Raw genomic sequence first — 12,436 nt, 5'->3', positions numbered from 1 at the left:
TGCACTAGTACATCAAATTTCATTAGTCGCCCCTGGACTAATGAAATTTTTAGTTAAGAGCACTACTGTAATTTTATTTTTAATCTCCAGAACCAATAGCGCACAGAGTAAGCTGTCAGGATCGTCAAAAAATTTCTATCAAACTGCTTGTTCCTGACTATACCTCCTTAGTAGGCGTTTATACAGCGGTTTCTAACTTATTCCGGTATGCACTTCCAACTTGGGCGACCATGCACCGGATTCTATCGAAAGACGCTGATTCGTGATGGTACCCTCTTATTGGACGTGTAATCACAGTTTCTGGCGCTGTAACAAAATGTCCACAAAAGAAATAACGAAAGAATAGGAGTTACGGTAATTATTACGTGAAGCGTTCCACATTCACGTAACAGGATATTGATAGGAAAGGATTGAGAAAGGAATGTGGAGAGAATCATCTTAATGTGAGTTTATAGAATATGCGAGAAAAAATTATTAGATAGCTCGGACTGGGATTCGAACCCAGAACCTTCCGAAGACATGTCGGCTACTCTACTATTTGAGCTATCCGGTCTATACTAAATTTCCTTTCGCTTATTCTATATATATTAAGCCACACCGTCCATATTACGGCAAGCATTTTTTTTTACAAATATAAATAATGCTGTGAAGCGGGAAAGAATAGGAGTTACGGTAATTATTACGTGGAGCGTTCCACATTCACGTAACAGGATATTGATAGGAAAGGATTGAGAAAGGAATGTGGAGAGAATCATCTTAATGTGAGTTTATAGAATATGCGAGAAAAAATTATTAGATAGCTCGGACTGGGATTCGAACCCAGAACCTTCCGAAGACATGTCGGCTACTCTACTATTTGAGCTATCCGGTCTATACTAAATTTCCTTTCGCTTATTCTATATATATTAAGCCACACCGTCCATAATACGGCAAGCATTTTTTTTTACAAATATAAATAATGCTGTGAAGCGGGAAAGAATAGGAGTTACGGTAATTATTACGTGAAGCGTTCCACATTCACGTAACAGGATATTGGTAGGAAAGGATTGAGAAAGGAATGTGGAGAGGATCATCTTAATGTGAGTTTATAGAACATGCGAGAAAAAAATATTAGATAGTTCGGACTGGGATTCGAACCCAGAACCTTCCGAAGACATGTCGGCTACTCTACCATTTGAGCTATCCGGTCTATACTAAATTTCCTTTTGCTTATTCTATATACATTAAGCTACACCGTCCATCTTACAGCAAGCATTTTTACAAATATAAATAATGCTGTGAGATGTTAGGCATCAGCCGTGCGAGATTAGCCCTCACTACCGACGCTTTGGCACTGACGTGTTCCACCTGCTGCTTGAAGTTGATTCGGGCATCCAGCATCAATCCCAGATAACGGATAAATGGTTGTGATGTTATTTCTTGTTCTCCGACTCTTAACTTGATGGTTTCTACCGTTTTTCTACGAGTGATGAGCACTGCCTCGGTTTTATGCTTGGCTAGTTGCAAGTTCATCATGTCCAGCCACAAACTGATTCGTCTGAATGTTATATCAAATGTCATTTCTATCTCTTCGAGGTGCTTTGCGACGATCACGACAGCTACGTCATCCGCATATGCTACAAGTTTGACTCCCGTGAGCAATGCTATTCTCAGGAGGCCATCATACATGATGTTCCATAGCAGAGGACCTAAGACTGATCCCTGTGGCACTCCTCCGGAGATTTCGTACACTTCCGTACCGTTCTTCGTGTCATATTTCAGAACCCTATTCGTGAAGTAGCTCGCTACCATTCTGCGAAGGTATCGTTTTGGTACGTTTTTTTCTTCTAGAACCCGCATAACGCAGTCCCAGTTAGCGAAGTTGAAGGCATTATTGATGTCCAAAGCAGCCACCAAGCAGTATTTCTTCTTTTCACCCTTCCATCTCGTTCCGGCGATTGCATCCTTGGCTGTATCAACAACCAATTTAATCGCATCTAGAGTTGACCGTCCTTTTCGGAAACCAAACTGGTTCTCTGCCAGGAGTGGATCAACTACAGCCTCTATTCTTTGATGAATTATGCGCTCGAATATCTTGCCGGCCGTGTCTAACATGCAGAGTGGTCGATAGGATGACGGTTCTTCTGGCGGATTTTTCTCCTTCGGATGTAGCACTAGCTGTTGCTGTTTCCACTTCTGGAGAAAAGTCCCTTCCTTCAGGCATGTATCGTAAACGTCCAGGAATAATGCCGGTGCTACCCTAAGGATTGATTTTAGGGCAATATTAGGGATTCCGTCCAATCCCGGCGCCTTATTATTTCCTACTCGATTGCCTGCCTCTATCAACTCGTCCAACGTGATAGTTGGGATGTCTTCAGGGTTGAGCTGCTCCACCTTGTAGGTGAATACCGGCTGTTGGGGAAACAGCGCAGTAACAGTCTTCTCTAGGAGCTGTGGACACGTAGGTGATGGCATTGGCTGGCATTTCAGGTGGGTCATATTGTGGTGGGTCACATAACCACCTTATACGGTCTGCCCCATGGATCAGTCTTTACTTCTGCGACCAGTTTCGTCCAGCAGCGTCTTTTGCTATTTTTAATGGCTCTATTTAGTTCTTGACGGGCCTTTCTATACTCTGCCAACAGCTCTGCGGAGTTAGGTCGTCTGTAGCCACGCTGAGACTTTCTTCTTTTTTTAAGACACTCTGAACGTAGAATGCTAATGTGATCGTTCCACCAGTACACCGAAGTTCTTGAATTCATGCCACGTTTCCAAGACATACTGGCGTCGCAAGCCTGGGTGACTCTTCTCATTCGGTCCTTGGTCTTCTCTTTAGCAGTTTCTACGATGATCGGATCGCACTTTAGAGCTACTACTAAAGCAGTGAGGTCGAGAGATTTAACTGTCCACCCAACTACGCTGGCGTTCCTGTTGACTCTTGTTAAATTCTGGCCAATTGATATTTCCCATAGTATCACACTATGGTCACTGGCTGTGTAGATGTTCAATATTTTCCAAGGAAAACCTCTTTGAGCTAAGCAACTGCTGACAAATGTAAGGTCGACAATTGAGTTTGCCTCTCCCTTAGTATACGTTGGCGTGTCACCGGTGTTAAGAAGGATCACGTTCAGTGTGGCCATTGCCTCAAGAAGTGCTTTTTCACGTGTATTAGTGAACTTGCTGCCCCAGTCTGCTGCCCAGGAATTGAAGTCACCAGCTATTGCCACGGGAAAGTGTTTTCTTGCGTCCTCAGTTATTCGATCAAGAAAGTTTTCAAACTGTTTATTAGAGACTAGGTGGTGCATAGCAACTGTAGAAGTGGAGGCCATCTACCCATGCTGCTACGAAGCCGGCTTTTTTATTGTTGACTGTTCTCTGAAAAGGACATTTACCGCAGGACCAGATGACGGCTTTGTTAGTGCTGTCGGATTCCCAGGGTTGGTTACTCAGGTGTCTATAAGGCTTACTTATAAGTGCTACGTCTGGCTCTAATTCACGCACAGTTTGCATGAGCAGGTCATGCGCAGCCTCACAATGATTGAGGTTGACCTGCAATATCTTCATGTTCTTGGCTTCGTTATCTTCTGGAGCGCTTCTTGGAAGACGGAGCATCTGTTCGTGCCTGCATGGTGAGCCGCCTTTTCTACGCCATGCCGTTCAACACACAGTGCACATTTATCTAGATTTTTACAATCAGCAATTTTGTGTCCTTCTTTTCCGCACCTTATGCAGTGCTGAGACCGGTCGACTTCGCTTTTGCACTGAGATCCGAAGTGCCCAAAGTGCCATCATTTGAAGCATTGTATGGGTCTCTTCGTTGCTCTCATTCGGCAATTGACCCAGGCGATCCTTATTTTGCAGTTTCCCTCCAGTAACTTTTGTGCTGCAGCTGCTGGTAGTAACACTGTGGCTGTCTGCGTACCCCTAAAGGCTCTACGGATTTCGATTGCCTCTAGTGGGATTTCACAACTTTCTCCAGCTTCCCTCTTCAGAGCAGTCTGAATATGCTCTTTTGTCGTGTCGTCATCGACATCTCGGATCTCGATGGTCTCCTGTGGTCATTTGCAGATCACTTTGGCCTCCTCCTTAAGGATGTCTGCGATCGCCTTTTGGAGGGTTTGGCCTTTGTCAGTGCTCTTCCTCGAAATCGTAATCAACAAGTCGCCACTTCTGGTCTTGTTGATCTTATCTACCGTTGAACGAACCTGCTCATCTGGGACGTCCTGCTTTATGCGACGCAGAATCTCGGCATACTTTGTTTTCTATGCTGGGCGGATGATCAGTGCGTCGGGTCTGATCCATTTGCGTGGTTTTTTCCACTTAGGCTCTGGCCTGGGCTCCTTCGGTGGCTGCTTTGAGAGTTGCTCTCTAGCTAGCTTCCTCTTCTCCTTCTTAGTCTGTACTTTTTCCCAATCAGTCGCCTTCTTAGGTTCATCGCCCTGCCCTGCCAGTCGTTGGGGAGGGCTTTTTTTCAAGTCCTTCTTCTTTGTGACTTTGTCAGTTGGCTCTGGCGAATTCCGGTCCTTTCTCTTTCCAGGCCTTGTGTCAGTTTCACCCTTGTCCTCAGCAGCAGATTCGCCGTCACCGTCGGCTCCAGTGTCCATTGCTTCTTCCGTCTCAACTTCAGTTTGAATGCGTCGTCGTGATGACTGCCATTCCTCGTCCAGTTTCTTGAATCTTCCAAGAGCATTGACTACACCGGTTGTCTTGGTCTTTATCTCCTTGTGGATATTGACCTTAGTTTGGACAAACTCTTGCAGCTCAATGGTCAGCTTTTCAAGGCGCTCCAGCGCTTACGTTCTCTTTATTTCAGCGCTTGCTTCAATCGCTGCTTGTTGGGCATGAAGCCTGTTTCCACTCTTGTTTGTTTCCTGTAAATTACTCATACTTTTCGATTTACCAGCGCATCGTACGGAGTGGAGCGGGTTGTCATAACTAGGAACGGGTGTAACCTCGGAGATAGTACTCCTACCCCAGTTCCCTGAGGCCTAGCCGACACAGTCAATCCCGGAATACACGGACGGACTAGACTCGCTCGGGGCGGTAAAGATTCCGATCTCTAACACTCACTGCGTACTTCCTGATCAAGGCCCGAAGTGGTGGGCTCCTGATCCACTACTGCAACTTACACCTCGGCAGAGCAAGCTCACATCAGCCGTAGCCTGCATCGTCGAAAATAATCGACACGGGTTCCGGACACTCCCAGTAAGTTACAGCAGGGAACGATCGTCTTGCTAGGTCAATTAGTGTGACCAACCCATCAAAAGGGGGGGGGGGGGGGGGGGGGGGTTTTGTTCACGAAAGCGTATTTTATTTGGCTCCTACCCTCTGTACCTCATCAACTAAGAGACCTAGTGTCATCCAAGGACAGCGAGCGTTCTCCCATCCGCTACGGGGAGACGCGCCTGCTAGCAGTTTCTCCTCTGCCGCAGGTGTGTGTGTGTGTGTATGTGTGTGTGTGTGCGTATGTGTGTGTGCGTGTGTGTGTGTGTGTGTGTGTGTGTGTGTGTATGTGTGTGTGTGTGTGTGGAGTGTGTAAGTATATAAACCTCTTATAACTTTTGAACGGTTAAACCGATTTCATCGCGGTTGGTGTCATTCGAAAGGGCTTGGCCAAACTTAGATTTTAAATACAATTTGGACTGATTCATACCGATGGATTTCGAAAAATCTAAGAAAAACTGTAAAAAAAATTTTTTTCAAAAGTGGTTTTTTTTTAATAACTTTTAAACGGCTTAATCAATCAACTCCAAAATCACGATCCGATGTTTTGGCTCAATAATTCGTTCCTGACAGAATAATATTCAAATAATTGATACGAAAAGCAAACTGTTACATGAAAAATAAAATCTAATTCTATGAAAAATTTTTTAAACTCCTTAATTGCTATTTTATAGAGATTTTCCATTTTTTAAGCAGTTATATTCTATGTTGTCTTATAAATACACCTTTAAGGTAGATTTTATTATACTAAATTGCTAAGAGTCTGTAAAACAGTGCCTAACTGTTTCTTTTTATTATTTATTTAAAACGCAAGAGAGCGTTGAATTTGTATGAATATAAATTTTATCTGCGAGAAAATTATAAAAAACTTTAAAGTTGAATTCAAAATAAAATAATTTTATTTATTTTTCATTCATTTTTTTATTTACAAAATATTTATATTTTCTTAATGAAAAAACTAAAAAAATTTTCAGCTTTTTCCAAACAGGTTTAGAGCTCCACATTGGGAGATTTTGGAGAAATGCTCCATTTATAATTATTGATTGTGCTTAATTTAAACTTCCATTGCAATTATATCAAACGACCAATAATTTCAAATTTTTTTTCAAGAATAAGATCTGTTTAATCGTCGATAATATCGTCGATAATAACGGTTCCATTCAACTTAAGTCGCTAAGTCCATCTTGTGGCTAAATTTACAAACTATGACGCTTTGAAAATCGGGCTTCAATGAATATTGAGCTATTAAATGGCATCGTAGCGTGACTAATTTGTCTTAAAATATTTGTTTATAATAAATTAACAAAAAATAAATCAATCAATAGTGATTGTGTATTTTTTTTATAAAATTATTATTAAAATTACGGTTGTCAACGAGTTTTTATAAATAGTTTTGTGCCGCCTGAAAAATAAAAATAGTTAATAACAAAAATATTAAGCGGATAAAAAAAAATTATAACTACAAGAATTTTACAATGGATGTCCAATGTTTACTACGTAGTTGGGGTCTTGATTCAGATTCCATTTAAAAGTTTATTGGTAAGTAAATTTTTTTTTTAATTTCTCTTTTCTTTAAACTTAAAAATTAATTGAGGTATTTCGTCATTTTAATATTTCTAATAAATGTGCATTTTTTTTTTCAATCCGATCCTTAATTTTAATATTATGCAAATTATTTGTATGAAGAATAGGTTTCATGAAGAACAGAGGTACAGATGATGCTCTCGCTTTTACTTCTAGTTTTATATATGATAATTTAGATAAGAATCGTCCATCTGTACTGGTTTTCTTTGATCTAGCTAAAGCTTTCGATACAGTAAATCATAAAATTTTGCTAGATAAATTGTGGCGCAAAGGAATCAAAGGTCTACCTCATAAATTGATTGTAGATTATCTATCAGGTAGAGAACAATGTGTTGAATACTTGAATTCTTAGTGGGAAATAGAGACTCACTTTCTTGTGGATTATTTTTTATTTCATCACCAACGTTTCGTCAGTATTTCCTGACTTCTTCAGGGCTCTATAATGAGGAATACATAACATTAAATTAACAATATATAAAAAATGTCAAATAGTAAATACAAATCTCATATGTCAGTCAATATAAACACAATAACAACTCTAATATACTCTAACCTTTAAAATTATTAATTTTAACAAACATTTTTTAAAAATACTTACCGAAATTTGAATTACTCCACAATTGTTATCAGTATAAATCTTAAAATACCCCAACTAGCAGAATAATACATCCAGACTACAATTTTAAAATGATAAATATAAAATCGCTTTGAAAAAACCTTATTGTAAAAGTACGTACACACATTACTCAATTCAGTCATAATAATAACCACTCAGTTAGTTCAACCTATAAACATATGACCAGCGTCGGTAAGCTGAACCTAAATTTTACTGACCATCTAGCGCTAAATTCAAAAATGTTTATGAGTTTGACGCAAATGTAGTTCTTTTTTATAAATGTCCAATATTTGATTATATGCCGCACTTAAATTCTAAGTATCAGTTCTGTAATTAACTGAAATGTGTTATGTTATTTGTACCATCTCACTTATATTCTTTTTTAAATGAAACCTTTCTGTATCTAATATTTCAACCTTGTCAAACCCGAAACTATGGCTCGAATCAAAGTGGTGAGCAGCTAATGCCGTTTTACTCTCTTTCAACACATTGACATTTTTACAGTCGAACTTGTGTTGAGCTATTCGTTTTTTTACATACTGAGATGTCTGACCTATATATACCTTGCTACAACTACAAGGAATCTTGTACACAACATTAGACATGCACTCCAATTTGATTTTGTCTTTCAGCCTCGTATATACTTTCTTAACTGTATTTATGTTATAAAACACTAATTTCGCCTTTTCGTCTTTTCAACAGTGGTCCAATTTGTACGATAAACCTTTGATAAACGGAAATTTGTAGCACTTCTTGATGTTGAAAACTACTACTATGTTGTTCTTAGTTTCTACATTCTTTGAAAATAATTCCACAGCCTTATTTACGAAGCATACTGGATAATTATTATTCTTCAATAGCTCCTTGACTCTGGCTAGATTATTTTCCGCAAAATTCTCATTACTCAGATTTATCGCTGTATGGATTGAATTGAATAATTTATCGCTCAATGTGTTAAATTAAATAATTGTTCAAGTGATTATAGAATAGTAAAAATTGGTGTTCCCGAAGGGACCATCTTAGGGCCTCTTCTCTTTATTATGTACATTAGGGTGTGCCGGAAAAATTGGATAGTTTTTTTTTCACTTTCCGCTTAAAATATCGTAGAAGATGTCGAAACAAAAGTCCTGTCCAAAGGAGAGTTCTTAATTTTAATTTTAAGAGGTCCTCCATCGATTCTGAAGTTTTTCCAATTTAAATATTTTGCATTAATATATTATATATTATATATTATATATAATATATTATATAAATATTACTGCATTAATTACCCTACTCGGCAAATCATCAAGAAGTAGGGGTCGTTATTAATTTTTCCAACTTAACACTAACCAAACTGGTATTAATTACTCTACTCGGCAAATCATCAATAAGTAGAGATCGTTACACATTCATACCCCTTAAGTACCTAGCCAACGATACAGCTCGCACAGAGACTGTCGTATGCGAGGGAACGCTGTAAACACTCACAATCACATAACCCACGCGTCTCACACACACACTGATTTTACTTTACTTAATTTTATGAAAATTATTAACGAAATTTATTTCCAGAGAATCATTACATTAACTCTCTGCTTAAAACGATTCAGTCATTAGCTAACAATTAAAGTATTAATTATTTTCAAGACTAAAATAAATTCCAAAATCTGAACTAAAAACCGACGCTTGAATTTATTCCAAATCAATGACGAGTTAATACTCAACACGAAATAAATTTTAGAAACATTCAACGTCTAATTTTATTCCAATTTAACTCATAATTTTATTTCTTAAATAATAAATAACTCTTATTAAAATTCATCAATTAATTTTAACTAACTAAAAATTCCCGGACTTAATGATCCACGTTGTTAATTAAATTCTAAAGAATTTTTCTAAGATGATGAAATTAAAGATTATTAAAATGAGCTTCCAGAACTTAAGTTCAATGTATGAATGACCACGTGGAATTTTCCGATTAAATAAATAATTAATAAATAATTTTTCTCACTATAAAATAAATTAACGAAAAATTATCCACGGGTAAATCAATCATAATTGTGCCAAAATTCAGTAAATCAATTCTCAATAAATAATATACTGGACAATAAATAGTATTTTCTCGTAATAAATAATGTTAAATAATAATAATTCAATTGTTCTTAATAATTCGTCGTGTCAAATAATTGCCAAAAATTTGCGAGCTAAAAATGGACGCCAATATTCATTAGTGCGTAGTAACTTTGACCTTGGGTACACGTTAACTGCATTGTAAAATTCGACCAACGCTTGCCTGATCCGTGAGAAGACAAAGGAACTTTCTCGAAGAATTTATTATTCGGTTTTTATTTTATCAAATAAAATAAATGCAACTAAACCGATCCTTCAAATGTTCAGAATTATTTATAATTAATCGAGTAAATTAATAAAATAAATTCTCACGGCAATTAACACCGCAAGGTCTTTGAGCAGTCCTCGGGTATAAACCCCCTTGAGGGACGCTCAACGGCAACCAACTAATCAAAGTCAATTGCAATTAAATAATTTTTGAATTATTACGAATTAATAAATGATGAATAATTAATCAGAGGAGAAGTAAACCAAGTATAAACCCCGCGGTCCACTCCTAGCCCATAGAGTAATTATTGATACCTTGTTGAATATACGACAATCTAACTCACTACTCGAGATTGGAGTCCTAGATGTTATTGGCTTCTGTCGTCTCGTAACTACTCCGGGGATCGGTGCCTCTTGATTTCTGTGGCACACTGTCTGGCGGTTACACTACTTCTCCCTTTCGCAATGCACGGCTCACCTATACATAACCCCCAAAATATCCCCTCCTACTCTCTCTTTAGGCCCGAAGATCGAGGTGCACCAGTGCTAGTCGAATAGTTATCGATCTCTGGCGACTTATCGATGCATGGTAATTTTACCCTGTTACACTGTAAATGATGATAGAATATTACTTTTATCTTAAATAGCCGAAAACTCACATATTTGGTTTCTAGTGAAATTCCTCGTATATTTTCAATAATGTACAGTATTACATAAAGCATTAGTAAAGTGTGAGCGAATCGCCTATTCAGTAAGTGAAGAATATAAAAATTATGACGTTAGTAAAGACTATTTACAGTATATTTACTCAGTAAAAAATTTTTCGTCATTGCGTAAAGTATAAAAATTTTTTTGTAGAATATTACACTCTAGTGTGTAGAATTTCACATTCTCATGTGTTGATTTAACACACTATAATGTTAAATTATCATTAGTTTGTGTAAAAATAGTAGTGTAAAGTGTACAGGGCGGACGTTGTTTTTTCTCGTCCTGATTGCTTGTATTTTTTGCCTATTTTTTTGCTTGTAGCACGGCTTTAGGCTGTTTAATATTAAAGTGTAGATTATTGTGCGTATTTTGAGGCATTAATCTCTACTGTTGGAGGTGTAGTTTTTTTATTTCTGAGTAAAATAATTATTGTGTTTTTGATTTGAGGTTGCGTTTTTGTTGAGCACATTTTCTCTGGCTCACTCGTTTGTAACTGTAGCCTGCTGCCATCTAGCATTGTCAGTTACAATGGCTGTGTGGTGTGCGATCTGCTGTCGCAGTATTACCGATGAGTCAGCTACTGTCCAAACTAAAGCTGATTGTAGACATTAAAGAGATAAGTAAAAAGCTGGAAAAAATTGATGCTAACAAGATCAATGAGATAAGTAAAAAGCTGGAAAAAATCGATGCTAACAAAATCAATGAGATAAGCAGTAAACTTGAGAAAATAGATCAGATTGGTGACATCAGTATGAAGGTAGATAGTATGATGAGCAAAGTAGATGGGTTTAAAAAGTCTATCGCTTCGGTAGAGGGGAAGATGGATAAGTTGAGCCTTGATTATAACTTGCTGAAGACTACTGTTAAAGAGCTTGAGGAGCGTGTGGCTATCGTTGAAAAGGTACAGCCTGGTGTTCCTGCTGACCTCGCTGAAGAAATAAAGTGTGCTGCGCAGAAGGTGTGTGATGGTAGTCTGGAGTTGAGGACACTCTAACTTGAATCTCAACTTTTGGCAGATGAGATAACAGTTGCTGGAATTCTTGAGGAACGGGGTGAAAAACTTATGGAGAAGGTTATGTTATTTTCCACTACTCTTGGAGTTCAGGTTACTGAAAATAATATTTTTAAATTGGAGTGACTTGGTAGAGCTGGTGCTGCAAATCGAAATGTACGAGTCAAGTTTGCCAATCAGAGATATGTCGATGATATCATGAGGAGTGTAAAGAGTAATCCTGTAAAGCTAGGTGCCATAATGCTTGCAGTGCAGGATGCGGATGTTCCGATTTATGTTCATAGGCGACATCCTCCTTCTCTTTATAAGCTTCGTTCGGACGTACGTAAGGCCTATCCCAATATCCAGGCTAAGAGTGTTTGGATTTCGTATGCATCTGTCAATTCGATACGCAGATGACAAAGCTCCGGTGAAACTGTTGCCTTCAACGGGAGTAAGTCCTTTGCGAGGTCTACTTGATTAACAGCGAGTGGTTCCCTCTATATCATCATCATCATCATCATCTAGGAGTGTGTCTAATATTGTTGTTGACACGTTGCGACCTCCGACAAATAATAACTGTTTAAGTGTGTCATATAAATGCTCAATCACTAAGAAATGAGCGTCATTTTGAACAATTTAAAGAATATTTCTGAGTTAATAAGTATGATGTTATTGCTGTGTCTGAAACGTGGTTAAATCACTTGGTGTCTGATGAAATGATGTCCTTACCATCATTTGTACTTCATCGTCATGATCGTCGTCTGCGGAGCGGTAGTGGAGTTGCTTTCTATGTTAGAGATGATCTAGTGTCTAAGTTTGTACTGTCGTCTGCGAATTTGGAAGATAAGCATCCAGAGTATCTGTTCATTGAAGTTTGCGGGTCGTCTAAAGAGCGAATCGTAATTGGAGTGGTTTACAAGCCCCCTAATACTGGCCATCTCGACGATTTAGAGAAGGGTCTTGAAACTTTGGTTGCAACCTACAGAAACATGATTATTATGGGTGACTTCAAC

At 38.2% G+C, this 12,436-nt stretch overlaps 1 protein-coding gene across 1 annotated transcript in view; it reads left to right on the top strand.

The window, feature by feature from the left end:
• LOC123273588 (lachesin-like) overlaps nucleotides 1–1,687 on the top strand; it is a gene marked incomplete at its 3' end in the record, with an annotated part of 449,749 nt that extends 448,062 nt beyond the window's left edge. The window contains exon 6 of the mRNA XM_044741027.1: nucleotides 1,631–1,687. Within this exon, the coding sequence (XP_044596962.1) occupies nucleotides 1,631–1,687 (57 nt within the window). The remainder of the gene's footprint in view (nucleotides 1–1,630) is intronic.
• Nucleotides 1,688–12,436: the final 10,749 nt, after the last annotated feature.

This window comes from Cotesia glomerata, unplaced genomic scaffold (assembly GCF_020080835.1).
Source record: "Cotesia glomerata isolate CgM1 unplaced genomic scaffold, MPM_Cglom_v2.3 scaffold_11, whole genome shotgun sequence".
Lineage (NCBI taxonomy): Eukaryota > Metazoa > Arthropoda > Insecta > Hymenoptera > Braconidae > Cotesia > Cotesia glomerata.
This window is presented reverse-complemented; position numbering and strand designations above follow the sequence as displayed.